The sequence below is a fragment of the Dipodomys spectabilis genome, unplaced genomic scaffold, assembly GCF_019054845.1.
Source record: "Dipodomys spectabilis isolate Male_0828 unplaced genomic scaffold, ASM1905484v1 ptg000480l, whole genome shotgun sequence".
Classification (NCBI taxonomy): domain Eukaryota; kingdom Metazoa; phylum Chordata; class Mammalia; order Rodentia; family Heteromyidae; genus Dipodomys; species Dipodomys spectabilis.
This window is the reverse complement of record NW_024871157.1, coordinates 3,363,950-3,382,273: the sequence shown is the minus strand read 5'-3', so window position 1 is coordinate 3,382,273 and position 18,324 is coordinate 3,363,950. Positions and strand designations below refer to the sequence as shown.

Genomic DNA, 18,324 nt, shown 5'->3' with positions numbered 1-18,324 from the left:
CCCTCTATACTCTGGGACAGGGCCTGATCTCCAAGGGGAAATAGGAAAAAAAAAAAAAAAAGAAAAAGCAATATGCAATAGGAAGAAGTGGGCCAATTGGCCCGGAGGCCTGATGGACTTTGGTTCTAATAAAACCTGAGCCCTGGCGAGGCTGGCAGACTGGCTCCAGCCTGTGCATAATCGCTGTGATTGCAAGCACCGAGGCGGGCCAGCCAAGTGTAACAGCCGAGCCGCAAGAAGAGGAGGCCCACGAGAGTCAGAGAGAGAAGACATCATGCCTGCCGACGATCACCCTTCGAGTGCCAGCCAATGCATCCGGCAGCCTGGAGCGTCTCCAAGCCATTAGCCAACACCGTGCCCAGTTGCTCTGCCTGAACCGATTTCCAGCAAGAGCTACGGAACAAGAAAATAGCATGACGTGAACCCGTGAGCTACTGAAAAGACAGATTATGAAAAGAGAGAAGGGCAGAGTGTAAATGGCCATGGTGGTGGGGTGCTTGGATGTGCGGGACAGCGGGGGGCTAAGCACCCCAGGCTGGCACAGCAATGACAGGGCTGGAAGCTGAGCTTTCACGTCTGACAAGCAGGCAGCTCTGGGGGAAGCAGGGCTGTGCCCTGCGTGGGCTATTTCTGGGCTGATCACGTGTGCACAGATCTTGTCGTTACCCCAGATGGCTCCCAGGACTAGCTAAGCTGTGACACACACAGTCACCGGGGACACTGGGCGTTTCTGGTGACTCACCTCTCACAGTGCCGTCCCCTCATGTCTATTATTAAATGCCCAGCAGACATGTGCCAAACTACCACTGTGCGAACAACAGACCCGCAACTAATACCCGAGAATCAGACTAGGCTGTCACTCTACCTTCCTGCCTCCTGTCTACCTGGCCATCCCTGACACCAGAAAAAAAAATCCAGACCCACAGGCCCAGCCCTGCTAGAGAGGCTGTGATTCACCAACCTGACTCTGGCTGTTATTCATACAATGGAAGCATTCTTTCCCAAACTCAGCCCTCCAGCACGTATTTGAAATGACTTAATTCACCAAAATTGCATTTTCTTACAACCTTTAGGAATCTATCATAATGCAAAGCAAGGAGCTGGGGTGTGAGTGGCTCAGTGCGTGGAGAACAGGGAGCGGGGAGGAGTAGGGTGTGAATAGTCACGATGCTTGTGGTTAGGGAAGGCTGGGGAAGACAAGGACTCAGCTCTGTAGCTGCAGAACACCAAAGCAGGATTGCTCTGAGTCAGACACCGCCTCCCTGGGTGGTCAGAAGAGAAAGTGATTTGGAGCCAGGCGCCGTTAGCTCACACTTGTCATCCTAGCTACTCAGAAGGCTGGGATTTGAGGATTAAGGTTCAAAACCATCCCAGGCAGGAAAATCCATGAGACTCTTATCTCCAATTAACCAGCAAAAAGCTGCAAGTAGAGACGCGGCTCATGTGGCAGAGTGCCAGCCTTGAGTAAAAGAAACTTGGGGACCGTGCCCAGGCGCATGCGCACGTGCACGCGTGCGTGCACACGCACATATACACACACACACACACAATATCTTAATCCTGGCAAGCAAATATAAACTGAAACCACTGCTAGTACCCTCTGTCCTCTTGCTTCTATAGCTAAACTACATGGAGGGTGAGATCTTTTTAAAATTTGTAATCCAAGTATTCAAGCTATACTAGAACTGGACTCTTTGCTGAGGGCTGAGACAAAGAACCATGGCTGCCTGGTAAAGAGCAGAGAGCACTGGAGCTTGGCCGCTGGGCCCCCATCCACTGGGGTTTGGTCTGGGGGGTAGGGTGGACGCACAGGGAAAAGCAGGACTGCATCTGCTGCAGGGAGCAGCAGGAGTCAGGCTCTCCCATCAGGAGGCTGGCTCAGATTTGGAAGTCTCTTCTGACCCAAGGGCTGGGCACATGGGATTAAGAAGCGGAGGAGGGGCTGGCCATGCTCAGGCAGGCGTGTGCCTCTGTAGAGGCCCCTGGATCCTGCTGGGGTACGTTTAAAAGGCACCCCCACACCCAAGATGGGGAAGCCAGAGACAGCCCTGTAAGTGTAGAAGTGGCTGGGCTTCCAGGCGGCCAGATGAGTAGGGCCAGGACACACCCACCTCGGGGAGGCCCTGGGGCTGGGCCTAAGCCAGTTCCAGAAAGCAAGACTACAGCAAGGCCCCAGCTTCCTCTCCAGCCGCCTCCCATCTTGGAGAGAAAAGGGGTCCCTCCCTATGAAGGGGGCACCAGCCCGGGCTTGATAACCTGGAAGCCATGCTGTAGGAAGCAGCTTTGCCACACACACGCCTTTAGCAGCTCTCCTGCCACTCAACGGGATGAATGCCTGCTTAAGACGAATCTCCCTGCTTGGACCCCTAGTACTAAGAATGGCTGGCGTCACGGGGCCCAGCCTGGGGAAAGCCAGGCACGGGGCTGATTACTTAGAGCATGCTGTCTTGCTTGAACCCCGGAATGCTCATCTTATGAATGAGGAAGGGAAAGCTTACAGACTTCTGCCACCTGCCTGAGGTCTGGTAGTCTACCAACTCAGCTGGTTTGACCTCAGGGCACCTGACCCCACAGCCCAACCTAATCTGCCCCTAAGCCTGCCCCTAGCCCATCCCTTGCCTTTCCCAGCCCTGCCCCGGCCTCTGGCCACATGTTCCCCTCTGCTTGGGACATCCCATCCCTGGACGCCATTTGTTCTCTGGTCCCCCAGACCCTCCTCCAGGAACTTCCAATTCCAGGCTGCAGGCACCAGGCAGGTGTGCAGAAAGCGGGAAGCTGGGGGCTGAGGGGGGGAGTACATTGCCCACGCTGAGACCATGCACTGGGCCTATGTGGGTAGTTATACCCGCCCCCTAAATGAACAAAATAGATATAAGGGCGTACCTCACTTATCCCCACTCCTCTTGGAAGGCAGCCAAGTGAATTTTCAGACACCACTTACACGGTGCTGGAGACCCCCTCCCCCCAGCCCACCCCATAAAGTACTTCAGGATTCTCCACCACTAAGCACGGCCCCAGAGGTGGAGGAGATCAGGAGAAAGGATTCCTCAGGCTCACCCTACCCTGCCTCTTACAAATCCCCACCTCTAACCAAGCCCCGCCCCAACCAAGCTCCACCCACCTGCCCCCACCACCAGCCAGACTGGAAGTCCTCCACTGTAGCCCACAGAAACACGTGCTGGCCATGTGAAAAACTAGCTTCTCAGAGGATAAAAAGGTACTGATTTAAAAAAAAAAAAAAAGAAGAAGAAGAAGAAGAAGAAGGAAGGCTGGGAATGTGGCTTAGTGCCTAGTATGCATGAATCCCTGGGTTCAATTCCTCAGTACCACAAAAGCAGAAAAAAGGCAGAAGTAGTGCTAGGACTCAAGTGGTAGAGTGCTAGCCTTAAACAAAAGAAGTTCAGGGACAGTGCCCAGTTCCTGAGTTCAAGCCCCAGGGCTGGCAAAATAAATAAATCAATAAAAATAAACAACAAGGGAGGGGGTATCAATGCTGGACAGGAAATGGACTCATTGCCTACTCATGTAACTATAACCCCACTGTACAGCATCTTTACAATAATATAAAACTCAAAAAATAAAAATAAATTTAAAAAGAAAGAAGGAAAAGGGCAGAGCACGGTGGCTCGGGACTATAATCCTGGATCAGGAGAAAATGATAGAAAGGATCAAAGTTAGCTTTGGCTAGGCAAAGTCAGCAAAGTGCCATCTCCAACTAACGCAAGCTAGGCCAAGGTGGTACCCAACTGCCTGCGCAGGAAGCATGAACAGGAGGATTACAGTCCAGGCTGGGCTGGTGGAAGTGACCTCATAGCCCTTTGTACGGCTTGCATTTTGAACAGAAAGCAAAGGCAGAACTGGTGTGTCCGGTGTCTGAGATCAGAAGGAAGCAGCCAGTGACTGGGCTGCGGCCAGCAGCTGTGCTGCTGACACAGGAGTCGGCTGTCAGTTTACAAAGCAGAAGTCCTGTGCTTAAAATATAGGTTCTGACTGTGTGGAAGGCTGGGAATGTGGGGTCAGTCTGTGGTCCTCCATGACCACAACTCAGGGGCCACTGCCCCCCCGGAAGGCACAGTCCCCAGCATGCCCGTGAAGCTCAACCCTCAGACTTCACCCTTCCTCTGAACCAGAGCCTCAGACCCACTGGTGGGGTTTTGTTCTGTTTTATTCTGAGACAGGGTGCTGTCTCGTCCAGGCGGCCCCATGATCCTCTTGCCTTCCTATCTCCTGAGTGCTGGGATTACAGGAGTGCACCACTATATTCTAACCAAAGAACCACACTCTTTCGGCTAGGGAAGGACCCCCACCACCACACCCAGCATCAACAAAACACATAGGGTTTCAAGTGCAAAAGACAACACAAGTACCGACGGCCCCAATTCAGAGATGTAACCCAGTCTAGGATATCCTCCCAGTAAGTCTCGATCGAAGTCACTGCCCCTGGGAGCCAATCTTAGGGGACAGTCCTCTAGCACCCTGGCCTGGCCTTCTTAGGCATCCCCAGGCTGGACTCCAAGCCCATCGTTTGTCCTTTCTGTCCTGGGACATGATCTATCACTTCCCACTTGCAACCACATCTCCTTGCTCCACCTACAACAGGCAACCACCCTAGCTACTACAACAGAGATCTGGGTTCGAGTGCTGACAAAGTGGCCTGGGGACCTTGGCTAGGTTCTGACCTCTGGGAGCCTCATTCATCCCCTGTACGAGGATCCTGAAGGCAGCAACCTTAGATATCTGCAGGGAACCAAATGAGAGAGATACACTAAGCAGGAGCCCAAAAGCTCTGGGTCATGTGGACACCACATGCCTTCTTCCCTGGACCCGCCTCACCAGGGAGGAAAGGGCTTGAGCCAGGAAGTGCCAAACCAGGGATTTGTTCAAGCAAGGGTCACAAGCGAGAGGTACCCTGGAGCTCCCATAGAGTAGAGCCCCTGTGCTTCCTGGGTTGGTCCCTATGATGAGCCTAGGTTTCCTCCTGGAACCACTGGGCTATGCACAGCTGGGGGGCAGCTCAGGCCTCAGGGTGCCCTCCCCCTAGTGGAGGCTGGGAAGTCAATATCCTGTCTCAGGTGATCAGAGTTAGGCAGCAGGCACAGCTGCACCCAGCTGCCAACACTGCCACTGAGACACTACAGCTTCTGTGTGCTGAGGGAGAGATAGCATTCCACAGGGGAGGAGAGGACAATAGACAGGATCCCCCCTCTACCCCCCCCCCCACCCTCCGCTCCCCTGCCTTCTGGGAGGAGGCAGAGAAAGGCTCCATTACAAAACTTCCACCACAGCCGGGCGCTGGTGGCTCATGCCTGTAATCCTAGCTACTCAGGAGGCTGAGATCTGAGGATCGAGGTTCAAAGCCAGCCGGGGCAGGAGAGACCGTGAGACTCCTATCTCCAATAAACCACCAGAAAACTGGAAGTGGCGCTGTAGCTCAAGTGGTAGAGCGCTCGCCTCGAGCTGAAGAGCTGAGGGACAGCGCCCAGGCCCAGAGTTCAAGCCCCACGACCGACAAAAAAAAACTTCCACCACCAGGCAAGCTGGCTGCTTCTGCTTTTTTAAACTGGCATCACCCATGGCTGGTGGAGGCCCTTAGAAAGCCAGGGAAATGAGTCTAACAGGGCCAAGTGTTTGGGCTCCATGGGAGGCTATGGCAATCTGATTGCTGCCCGGTCTCTAGCTGCCATGCATGGTGGCCCCCATGGAGCTGGGGACAGAGGCACTGAGGGATGCAGGACGGCTGCTCACCACAAACATTCCAACACAGTAAACCAGTCTCTGGCCATTATAATGGTGTTGGTAACCAAGGAATCGCTTGAGATCTTAATAAGTCCCGGCATTGGCAGCGATCTGACTTGGAGCCCTATCTTGATCTGATTATCATCCTGCAGGGAGGGGTCCGAGGCTGAGGCCAGGAGAAGCCGAGGTCTGCCCTCGTCTTCAGACCCAACTCCAGAGCCCCCATGTTCAGCTGCTCTGGCACCAAGAGCTACTCAAGTCCTTCAGGAAGGCCTCCACTCTGATATGCGCCCCGGGGTGCCTGGTTAAACTCAAGTCAAACTTCTGCAATGGGGAGTCCTTGGCTAACAGCCTGGCTGATCCCTGCCAGCTCTTTCCGTGAAGGAGCCTGGTACCAGCCTACCATGCTACATAAAGACTGAAAAAGGAGCCAGGGACACTGGCCGTCCGCATTGCAGGCAACACAACTCACCAGGCATTGAGGAGACAGAGGGAGGGGCGCTCTGCTCTGTTACTGGAGGCCTGGCCCTATACAGATTGCCACTTGGAGCTCCCAGTGACCTGCTCCAAGCTCAGCCTCCTCCAGTGTCCCCAATCTTTTCCCGGTCTAGAAGATGCACCGAGTGACCGGATTACCCCAGAAAACCCTTGTGGGGGCCCCTGGTGCTCCAATGTGATCTGGACCACTGCCTGGCGTGTCCTGAAGAGGCAGGGGTATGGCTAACTTGTCCCGTCCAATGCCAGCTCATGATCGGTTTTCCAGGTCTTAAACACCTCTGCTCCCACCCGCCCCCTTCATCAACCTGACACCCTGCGCGTGACTCACTCATTGGCATTCTGGCAGCCATTCTTACAGCCAGAGATACTGGAGTTTTGGATAAAATCCATCCTTACTCATGAACAGAGAAGAATCCAAACCTTCCAGTTTCCTAGAGGGACAAGGCCGTGGCCTGGGGCTGCGGGCAGAGGTGGCACGGCCGTGTTCCTAGAGATGTCTGAGGGAACATGAGGCACATTTGGGGGTGAAATGTGTACCCTCAACATTTCTATGTCCTAACCCCAGCCCCTCAGAATGTACTAGAGACAGGGTCTTTAAAGGGGTGGTCAGAGTGAAAGGCCCAATGGGTGGGGCCTATCCCACGAGGACTGGTATCAGACCAAACTAAGGACACAGCCAGAAGGTGGCCGTCTGCAAGCCAAGGAGAGGTTTCCAAAGAATGCCCGCTGCTGACCTCGCAATATCCGGAACAGGGATGCCACCCTCTGCAGCCACAGCCCCAGAGCTCCTGGCCCATGGCACTTGGTTATGGCAGCTTGAGGGGACTGGGACGGGGCATACTGGTAGAGAAGCGGGGCAGGCCTGGCAGCACTGTATTCCCAGAGACCCAGGGGCCATCAGGACTCGCTCCCCCCCCCCCCCCCCAGAGGACACCACACTCAGTGGCACAAGGCCATGTCACCACCAACTCACTGACGGCCTCTGTCCACATTCTGCTAACCCCTTAGTGCCCTGAGGACACGCAGAAGCCATAGGCTGGGGTCAAGGGTAGTGGTTCCCAGGACAACGAGCTGTATCCAGAGATGGGATTCCTTCTTGTGCCAGCAGTGGGGGGCCCTTGAATTCAGGGCTTGGGCACTGTCCCTTAGCCTTTTCCCTCAATGCTGGTGCTCTACCAATCAAGCCACAGCCCTACATCAGGCTTTTTGGTGGTTAACTGGAGATAAGAGTCTCACAGACTCTCCTGCCCTGGACAGCTTTGAACTGTGATCCTCAGGTCTCAGCCTCCTGAGTAGCTAGGATGACAGGCGTGAGCCACCAGCACCCAGCTGAGATGGAATTCAAAGCACAGGCTTGGGAGCAGAGGGAGAAGAGGACACCATCCCTAACTGATCAGCACCTTCAGAATCTAGGCCCCAGGAACACAGCTGGGTTTATTTCAACCCTGCTGAGTGGCAGCAAGATATTGCAAGCACTAAGCTGTAAGACACAAAGATGAATGGGCCTGGAGGCCCAACAGGAGGTCAGACGGTAAAACAGGTAATTACTACATGGGAAGCTTCTGGGAAGTTCAAAAGAGACGGCGCCATCAGCAGGATTGTAGACAGAAGAGGAGGTGAGCAAACAGGAACTGACTTCCCAGCAAGGCAGAGTGGGGCAGAATGCCCAGGGGTTAGCTGAAGGGAGAGCTGGGACAGCGGCTGGCTAGGGAGGAAGCAGGATCGGTCAGACAAGATGGTGAGGGACACTGGCTGGCAAGAGCTTGTTCTGTATCTTAGAGATGGGACAGGGGAGTGACCAGGCTGGATTGGTGGTGGTGGTGGTGGTGGTGGTGGTGGTGGTACTTGCTCTTTTTTTTTTTTCAAAACAGGGTCTTGCCATGTGGAACACAAAGGCCTGAAGCTCAAGATCCTCCTACCTCTGCCTCCCGAGGGCTGGAATTCCAGGGGTGACCACCTTGGCCTGGCATGAATTTGTTTCAGAGTATCTGCCCAGACAGCAGGCAGAAGGTCAGTGGCAAAGCCACTAGAACATTAGAACACTGCGGTGCTTCCCAGGCAGGCTTAGGTAGATTAGCAAGAACCCACTGGTTCTCAGTGCTTTTAGCAAAATGACTCCACAGGAGCCTGAGCGAGGAAACTGAGGCACTGAGCAGAAAGCCCGCTCCTTGGTGCTGAAGGAGGCCCGTCTTTGTTCTTAAGCAATAAGCCAGCAGCCACCTCCCATCCCCCCTCATGAAGGCCCCTCCTCTGAGCTGAGTGCTGTACCCTCTCCCTCTCCCGCTGCATGGTGATATGGGAGGGATGAGCAGAGGCCTTACCGGTGGCGAGCTGTGTGACCCTGGGTCAGCCACACAATCTCTAGCCACTGCGGCGCTCTCTACCTCTGTAAACCACAGATAATCACCATCACTATTTTGAGATTATACAGTGCGATATACAAATGGACTGCAAAAAAAAAAAAAAAGATACAAATAAAAAAAATAACAAGTGCTAAGAACTTACACCCATGTTTATTAAGAGCTTGTGAAGAAAACCAGAGGAGGAAAAAGGGAGTAAGACGGGGGGGGGGGGGGAGGAAGAGGGGAAGAAATCTGGAAGCCAGGCAGGCCTGACTTCCAATCTGTGCTCAATCACTTGCTGGCTGTGTGGCCTTGGGAAAGTTACTTAACCTCTCTGACCCATAGTTTCTCCCTCTAAAATAGAACAATATTGCCCCCCTTGCAAAGGACATCTTAGGAAGGAAATAAGGAATATCAGGAAGTCAGAGCCTCTGCTTTGTCAGTACTGAGTGGGGCTTAGGAAAAAGTCCAGCTTATGTTCTGATCAGCCTGGATCCCACCCAGTTCTGCTGCCCTAAGCAAAGAGAGTCCCTGCCTACAGCCAGCCAGGCCCCCCACGGGCTCACCCCCAAGATGAAGGAGAACACTGGAGACAGTGGAGGCAGGCTCCTCCCTGCTCCCTATGTCTGCCCTTGGGAGCAGATGGGCAGCTCCAGGCAGCATACCTGGGCGATGGCCAAGGCGTCTGGGTAGACAGTCTCAGGACCCTCAGAACGGGCTAGTTATTTTAAGCCTCTCCAGAGCCCACGGCCTGAGCAAATGGCTTCGGGATGAGGCCCAGGAAGGTTTTTAAGACCATGCCTTCTGCCAGAAACACACTTAAAATGGAAAACATTTGCAGCTCGCCATCTCTCGCGGGCTGGCTTTGTGTTCAGCCTCAGTTCCCAGGAAGACAAAGCAAAGCCTCAAACCCTCAAATCAATGGACAGGAGAAGTGCTCACCCCTGCCCTGAACTGGCCGGGCAGGGTGCTGCTTCCCTGCCAGCAGCTTCACACAGGGAGGGGAAGAAGGGGGGGAGGGGGGTGAAGTCTGATTCTTTTTTTAACGAGGAATATGACAAGGAAGCCAGCCAAGAAACAGGTTTGCCAGAGTCCCTCCACCAAGCATCCAGGACAAGGACAAGGTGCTTTGGGTAACGAGAGGCAGCAGAGCTGCAGGAGGGTAGGACAGACCCTAGACATATTACAAGGCTGGGGTATGGCACTAGAAGCCCATGGTCTCCTAGCAACAGGTTCTGAGTCACAATTCAGGGTTGGATGTCAGAGTCCTGGCTTCTCCTAGCAGACCAAAGCCCCAACTCACCTGCCACTCCCTGAGCCACACACCCACTTACTTGTGCTTGGTACTTCCTCTGGGCCCAGGCCATTGGAGGGAGCCAGTGGGGCACCGCCCCCCTCATCCAAGGTCAGGATGAGGGGCACGTCATCATCCAGACTCGCGGCCATGTCCTCTGAGCCCACGCTCCTCAGGAGGCGTCGTCCAGGGCTCCAAACAGTCGCTGGTATGAGCTTCCTCGCAAAGCCACTGGCCCAGAGGTGCTTTTCAGAATCACCTCCATCAGTAGCATCTTCTAGGGTTGGGGGGATTAAAAAAAAAAAGAAGAAAGAAAGAAAGAAAAGGATTATTATTAAATTATGACCATGACTGATGACGATGTTCTGGAATTAGGTAGCGGTGATGGCGGCACAAGCACTGAATGATATATGCTTTTCTAGACAGTGCAGCTTACCGCAGGTGAATCACGTCTAAATTTCAAAGGGTTATGGCCGTCGATGAGTGTTAAAATACGGACAATACTGAGAGGAACGGTGCACGCCTGTAAATTGGGAGTTAGAGGCTAATCTGAGCTACGCAATAAGTCCCTGTCTCAAAAATAAGTTTATCAAAAAGACATTTTTTTTAAAAAAAAAGATTGAGAGGAGGGTAAGCCAAACATCAGTGGCTCGCCCTGAAATCCTGGCTGCTCAAGAGGCTGAGATCTGAGGATTTCAGACCTCAGCCAGCCAGGGAAGATAAATCTGAGAGCTTCTATTTCTAATTAACCAGTAAGAAAAATGGAAGTAGGGCTGTGGCTCCAGTGGTAGAGCACCAGCCTTAAGCAGAATACGTTAGGCAAGAGTACAAGGTCCTGAGTTCAAGTCCCAGTACACATTATCTCTCTCTCTCTTTCACATACAAAGGAAACACAAAGCAACAAAAAATCCTGAGAAGTTAAGGGTAACTATGTCTGAAAAATGAGATGAAAACTAACATTCTTCCTCTACCTTCATTACACTGATCTGTGTATGAATCGTGCATAGATTTTAAAGAAAAAAAAATACAACCAAGCTGGGAATATGGCTTAGTGGTAGAGCGCTTGCCCAGCATGCATGAGGCCCTAGGTTCAATTCCTCAGTACCACATACACAGAAAAAGCCAGAAGTGGTGCTGTGGCTCAAGTGTTAGAGTTCTAGCCTAGAGCAAAAGAAGCTCAAGGACAATGCCCAGACCCTGAGTTCAAGCCCCAGAACTGGCAAAAACAACAACAAAAATATAATCATTGGGGCTGGGAAGGTGGCTCAGTGGTAGAGTGCATGCCTTACATGCCAGAGGCCCTGGGTTCCATTCCTCAGCACCACATAAGCAAAAAGAAAAAAGCTGGAAGTGGCACTGTGGCTCAAGTGGTAGAGGGCTAGCCTTGAGCTGAAGAGCTGAGGGACAGTGCCCATGCCCAGAGTTCAGGCCCCATGACCGGACCCAAAAAAACAAAAAAACAAAAATACAATCATTAAGAGTAGTTAAATCAGTTACCAGCGGCTCACACCTAAAATTCTAGCTACTCATAAGGCTAAGATCTGAGGATCACAGTTGAAAGTACAGGTAGGAAAGTCTGTGAGACTCTTATCTCCAATTAACTAGCCAAAAAAAGCCCAAGCAGAGCTATGGCTCAACTAGTAGAATGCTAGCCTTGTGCACAAAAGCTCAGGGACAGTACCCAGGCCCTGAGTTCAAGCCCAAGGACTGGCACCTAAAAAAAAAAAAAAAAAAAAAAAAAAAAAAAATTTTTTTATTCTCCATTCCCGTTACAGAAGGGGAAAGTTTTAGGCACAGAGATGTTAAGTAACATGACTGAGGACCCACAGGCAGACAGCCAGGTTTTTATACTACACGCCTGACCTGAGTGCTCGGTAGGATCCCTACAAGTCCCCAGGATGTGTGTGTGGAGGCAAGATCTATAAAAATAAAAAGTTACACCGGGCCACTTAAGTTTATCCCCTCCTCCTCCTTTTCTTCAAAAACAACTTTCATTTTAGCGTAACTAAAAAGCTCCAAGAAGCCAGCTCCAACAGTCAAGATCATTCTGGACAAGGCTGAGAAACAGTACACAGTGTTCTATTCGTAGGGGCTGGGAAAGAAAGGAAAGGGGACAAGTTGTTTTTGTTTTTGTTTTTTGTTGTTTTTTTTTTTTTTTTTTCCAGAAGTGCCTATCCTTCACTCACAGTTGTAAAAGAACATTCAGTTCAGTCCAGTTACAAGTCTCTACATACGCATTCCTGTTTCTGCTTGGGCTACGACTCAGCACATCTGTCTAAAGACTTTTGAACTTCAAAACAGCAGCTGCTTCTGTCCTCAAGCTGCAGAGCCTCTGGCTTGAACCGGCTTTGCCTCGAAAATGACCACAGAAGGGTAACTGGGTGATTTACTTCCTTTCTGGAATCCTCTGATGTGACCAGAGGAAGGGAGGCGGAAGCACCTATTTTAAAGCGAGGCAGATGTGAGTGTTGTTTTGTGTAAAGTCTGTAGCTCTGCCCGGCAAACTTCCTGTAGTTTGTTTTTTTTTTTAATTTCCTCCAGATTTGGGGATTTATTTTGCTTTTAAATCTCACTGGGGGATTGGGAGGAGGAGGAAGAAATCCCAGATGAGATACAACCATTTGGTTGTCCTAAGTCTGCTTCTCTTTCTTTTTTTTGTTTTTCTGGCTTAACCTTTTCTTGCTGGATTATTGTTGTATTGTGGATAATCTGAATCATACTCAAAGTAGACAGGGTATATATATGAAGTTCCTTGTATCCCTTGCTCGGCTCTGATAGTCTTGTATTTGTTTAAGGCAAGAAACTCTATTAATCCTCTCAGCTGATCAAGAACTGGCTAGAAATCCTAATCCTAGAGGCTCAGGAGGCTGAGATCTGAAGATTACGGTTCAAAGCCAGCTCGGGCAGGAAAGTCCGTGAGACTCCTATCTCCAATAAACCACCAAAAAAAAAAAAAAAAAAATGGAAGTGGTGCTGTAGCTCAAGTGGTAGAGCACTAGCCTTGAGCTGAAGAGCTGAGGGTCGGCACTCAGGCCCAGAGTTCAAGCCCCACTACTGACAAACACGCGCACACACACAAAAAGAATATATTTCTAGATCTTGTAGTGATCGTAGCAGTTTTATGTTTTAACTGTGTAATGTCTCACTTCTTTCAGGTCCACATTGTTTCAGTTCAATGACTCTTAACTGGAGTGACTTTGGTCCCAACAGACCTTAACAATGGCAGGAAACTTTCTGGTTGTCACAACTTGACACAGTGATCACTAGAAAACAGTGGCAGAGACGTCACTAAACATACGATGCCCAGCAAAGAACTATGTCGCTCAAAGTGTCAACCGCACTGACTGCTGCTGCTAGAAAGGACTTCAGCTAATTATCTCCACCTTCTAGAGAGGAAACTGAGGCTCAGAGTGGTTGTTTCCCATAAGTAAATATCAGGGACGTGGTGCTGACCAAACTTCAACCACCACCTCCTGCTTAAACCACGACCCTTAACTAGTACCTGAACTAGTTCCTTAAACCTATCACTTTCTTGATTTTTGTTTCGGAGTTGTGTGTGGGGGAGGGAGGGAGACAGACAGACAGACAGACAGACAGGGTCTGGCGATGTAGCTCTGGCTGGCTCCATCCAGATCCTCCTGCCTCGGCCTCCCAGCAGACCCCACAGTCTCCCACAGGGAGCCTGGACATCGCTTGGTCCAGGCAGGGTGGACACGCACGCTTCTCCTCTGCCTGCACTGGGAATTCTGTCCGGTCCACTCGGGAGGCCCAGAGAGGGCACGGGCGCTGTGCAAGGTCACCGGCGCAGGGCAGAGCTGGCACTCGGGGCTCCCTCTCCAGGGCACCCGGGAGGCTCTGTCGGGCCCCTCCCGGCCCCCCGCGGGAGGGGCCGGGGCCGGCGGTCACCGCGCGGCCCGCGGGCACCCGGCCGGACGCCGGCCTCCCGCGGGGGGTCAGCGGAGGGCGCCGCGGAGGTGAAAGGTCGGGCGTGCTGGCTCCGCTCCACGTGCGGGGCGCCCGCGTGTGCGGGGGGCGCGCGGGGAAGGGGGCGAGCCCCCGCGGGGGCCGCGGGGAGACGCGGACCCCTCAGATCCCTCGGAGCCCGCCCTGCCCAGCGCCCACACCCGGTGCCCGGCCGCGACCCCCTTCCTCCGCGCCCTCTGACCCCTGACCCTTACCCTCTCCCACGGGCCAAGCCCTAGCACCCTTCGGATTCTTACACGCGACGCCCCGGGAACCCGGACCGCACACCAGGGTCCGCAACGCGCAGCCCAGGCCGCCGGCGTCGCCGCCAAAACCCGGAGCTCTTGCAACTACCACAGCGGCCACCACTTCAGCCGCGGCCACCACGGCAGCTGCGCCAGCTCAGCCCCCGCCTGTCGTCCCCTCCACCCCACCGGCACCGCCCCATTTCCCCTTCGCTGCCGCCTATTGGGCGCCTGGGCTGCCATGTCGAACTCTGATTGGTCAATCTTCCCGTCCTTCCCCAATCTCGCCCACTGCATTTGCAGGACTCATTGCCCGCCTCCCTGGGAGGGGGCGGGACCAGGAAGCTCCACCCTTTTCCCCCCCTCGCTCCCAATTTCCCCGCCTCACTTGTTCAGCCTAACCCAGACAGAGCCCCGAGGCTTTTAATTGGTGAAACGTGAGCCAGACCGTGGTTCTGATTGGCCTAATCGCAGGAGGTGGTGCCACAAGAGCGGAACGAGAAAGTGAATGGTGGAACGGAAGGTCAGTCAAACACTGAGTCCCGCCTTCCAGACTTGGCGGGTAACTTAGCAACGCCGAGACCACAGAGATTAGTGTGGGTAGAGGAACTCGGGTGAGTAACCAGGTGGGAAGGGTTGAGGCTGAGGGAAATGTGGGTGAGCAACCAGTACCCCGACTCTGCCCCCACCCGGCTCAGGGCCTGCCAGCACCACAAGCCATCCTCCTTTGGCCCTGTCCTCTGCCTGTCCTCCTGTGGCCCACCTGCTGGGTCCCCTAACGGGCATGGTACCCTCCTGTGGCAGCGCAGGTAAACGTAGAAGTGGGGGTGAAAGGGCGGTTTTACACCCCCACACACAGCTATCCACGCAAGGACTGCGGGGATAGCATGCTATGGGCTGCATCTTAAATTGAATATAAGATGTTTATCTCATATTATTAGTAGTAGTAATAGTAGTAATAATTGTGCTTGTCCTGGGACTTGAACTCAGGGCCTCGGTGCTGTCCCTGAGCTTTTTCACTCAAGACTAGTGCTCTACCACTTGACCCACAGCTCCACTTCTGGTGGTTCATTGGAGATAAGAGTCTCACAGACTTTCCTGGGAGATAAGAGTCTCTCAGACTTTCGTGCTGGGGCTGGCTTTGAACTGGGATCCTCAGATCTCAGCTTTCTGAGTAGCTAGGATTATAGGCGTGAGCCACCAGCCATCATCATCATCGTGATAATTTACATTAATAGCGTTTGAACTCAGAGTTGGTGCGCTATTTGAGTTACACACACACACCTGTCTCTCCCCTCCCCTCTTCCTCCCCCCGCCCCCCAACTCCACAGCCTTTTTTGTTTTAGTTTATTTCTCAGGTAGAGACCACTGGTGCCCAACATGAACCTTCTCTTTATTTGTATATTTTATTTTTAGTGTTTGAACTCGTGCTTGCTAGAAAGGCACTCTAGCACTGAGCAACACCACTAGGCTTCTGTTGATGATGATGTTGTTCTGATTATTCTAAAGAGAGTCTCCCTTCTTGCACAGGAACTGGCTGGACTCATCTCAGTTTTCCTATCCTAGCTGGAATCACAGGGCCTTACCCCAACACCAAACTTCTTCTATGGAGATAGAGTCTCATGGAATTTTCTGCCCTGGCTGGCCTAGAACTAGAATCCTACTCTACTCACTGACTGAATCCTCTTCCCTCTGGACCACCCAACAACAGAGTCGGTCTTACTCTCCTGTCATTCATTTTTTAGTGTATATTAATTGTTCCAAAAGGTTTCACCATGGTATTTCACACAGGCATGCATTCTGTTTTAATCAAAAGACCCCTCCTTTCTTGCTTTCTTGCTTCCTTCCCCTCCCACACCTATTGATTAACAGCCAGATTTCTTACACCATATTTGTACATGAGTGCAATTAATTTTTTTTAACTCAGAGCCTTGCACCCTCCCTTAGATTTTTTTTTTTTTTGGGGTCCGGTCATGGGGCCTGAACTCTGGGCCTGGGCACTGTCCCTCAGCTCTTCAGCTCAAGGCTAGCACTCTACCACTTGAGCCACAGCGCCACTTCCGGCTTTTTTCTTTTTGCTTATGTGGTGCTGAGGAATCGAACCCAGGGCCTCAGGCATGCAAGGCAAGCGCTCTACCACTGAGCCACCTTCCCAGCCCCTCTCCCTTAGATTTTTGACTCAAGGCTGGTGCTCTGACACTCCATCCACAGCTCCACCTCCGGCTTTTTACTGGTTAATTGGAAATAAGAGTTTCATAGATTTTCTTATCTAGGCTGGCTTCCAACCATGATCCTCAGATCTCAGCCTCCTGGGTAGCAAGGATGACAGTGTCCAGCCACTCTGTTCTTAATTCCCTCTCACTTCCCCACATATCTGGACACTGGGGTTCTTCTCTTTTTTTCTCTCTCTTCAAGGAGAAAAAATTGTATTTCATTTAGCTCATCTTTTTTTTTTCTTCAAAATGTTCTGAGAGCAAAAGTAATAAAATATCCAACAGACCTATTTGAATGAAGCTGAGGTGTAATTTGCATGATAAAGATATATTTCCATTTATAAAGTTCATCAGCAGAATTAATGACAAATAAGGGAAGATCCAATTAAACTTCGCCGTCTATTAACAATCTTGCCTCGCTCTCGGGGGCAGGAGTTTTAAAAGGAGAGGCTGAAGTTGGAAATGAATTAAATATTAAGGTTGGCAGCATTCAAAAGGACACGAGACAATCAGAATTCAAGGAAAAGACAGTGTGATTTTGGTCAGCATGGTCAAATGCATTCCCTACCCCCCAATCTTGGTCACCTCCTTTCCCCCCTTTCCACTCCCCTCCCCCCCATCCCCCACCCCCACACTTTTACATCTTCAGGCAAATGAGCTGTCAGGAACCGATAGTCGTCATCATAATCAAAGAAAACAAGTTTGCCCTTTAAAGCAAAAAGAGGTAATTTGGCTGAAAGCAAATTGGAAGCATTTTTTTTTTTTTTTTACATTGTTGCATTTCCAGCCTCGATCTGGGAAAGATTCCTGCGTTTTGATTTATGCCTGAGAGCTTTGAGGGGACAACGGGGAGAGGCTCATCCATTAAATACTTTGTTCACGTTCTTTCCCACAGCCTGGGGGGGCAAAGATCCTTCATCCTCTGAGAGGCTGGGGAAGCTCTGTGGCTGTCCAGCAAACTTTATTGTCAGGAAAAGCCTCCAAGGGACTCGGCCATCGATTGGGGAGCAGGAATTGGGAGGGGTTGAAAGCAGCATCAAATAATGCCCTTCTTGGCCTCCTTCCCCAGATCCCCTCAGCCTCAGGAGGCTGATTTGGGGGTCCTCTGGCCTAGTTAAGGACCTGCCTTAGCATCTGGTCTGGCCTGCTTGTCTTGTCTTCCTTGTTCTTGGTCACATTGGGTATTTACCTGATTCCCTCGCCCTTTCACCATTTATTCCTGGGGATTTCAACGATTATTTCCTGAAGGCCCCTCTGATGGTGTGTTGTGAGTTGCCTGTGGAGGTTCTATTGCAAGCAACAGAAACTGACTGGCTGAGCCAGTCCCAGAGATTCTTATCTCCCATTGACCAGCAACACGCTGTAAGTTGAGTTGTAGCTCAAAGTGGTAGAGCATCAGCCTTGAGCCGAAAAAGCTAAGGCACCGTGAGTGCTCTGGCCCTGAGTTCAAGCCCTATTACAGGCACAATTTGTTTTAAAGGCTTCTACATGTAGTTTGATGTGGGAGGAGTGCAGAGATATAAATTATTGGGCTTTCCAGAAAATCCTTAAACAAGTCGTTGTTGTTTTTAATTTGGTATATTTATAGAAGTATCTGCAAAGACAGCAGAGTCCCTATATTCCCTTCATTCAGCTCCCCCTAATGTTAGCTTCGTGTATAAACATGCTAAGAACTGCAGGAGCCAGGCTCGCCCTTGTCATAATGCTAGCTACTCAAGAGGCTGAGACCTGAGGGTAGAGGTTTGAAGCCAGCCCAGATAGGAAGCCTGTGAGCCTCATATCACCAACAAAAGCTGGAAGTAGAGAGGTGGCTCAAGTGATAGAGTGCTAGCTTTGAGCACAAAAACTCAGGGACAGTGCCCAGACCCTGAGTTCAACCCCCAGTACCAGAACACACGCGCATGCGTACACACATACACAAAATGACAGCATGCTGTTCTAGTGTCTGGCTCTTTGCTCTATTATTTGCTGTGTTGGATGTCTGCTCCCTGCAGGTGCCTGGCCCAGGGTCACTGTCCGGCGGTTTCCTGGTA

At 51.7% G+C, this 18,324-nt stretch overlaps 1 protein-coding gene and 1 long non-coding RNA gene across 4 annotated transcripts in view; one reads left to right on the top strand and one right to left on the bottom strand.

Moving 5' to 3' along the window:
- Tpcn1 (two pore segment channel 1) overlaps positions 1-14,233 on the bottom strand; it is a 44,568-nt gene extending 30,335 nt beyond the window's left edge. The window contains exons 1-2 of one of the 3 annotated variants that reach the window (XM_042668902.1): positions 14,049-14,233; positions 9,911-10,147 (exon numbers count right to left, since the gene is read on the bottom strand). In XM_042668902.1, coding sequence (XP_042524836.1) covers positions 9,911-10,022 — 112 coding nt within the window. In that variant the 5' untranslated portion in view covers positions 10,023-10,147; positions 14,049-14,233. The remainder of the gene's footprint in view (positions 1-9,910; positions 10,148-14,048) is intronic. The other 2 variants (XM_042668903.1, XM_042668901.1) reach the window with 2 other exon arrangements.
- On the top strand, positions 11,929-13,406 carry LOC122098478. Its single transcript, XR_006145742.1, has 2 exons — positions 11,929-12,331; positions 13,026-13,406. It is a non-coding gene; the product is annotated as an uncharacterized LOC122098478 (long non-coding RNA).
- Positions 14,234-18,324: the final 4,091 nt, after the last annotated feature.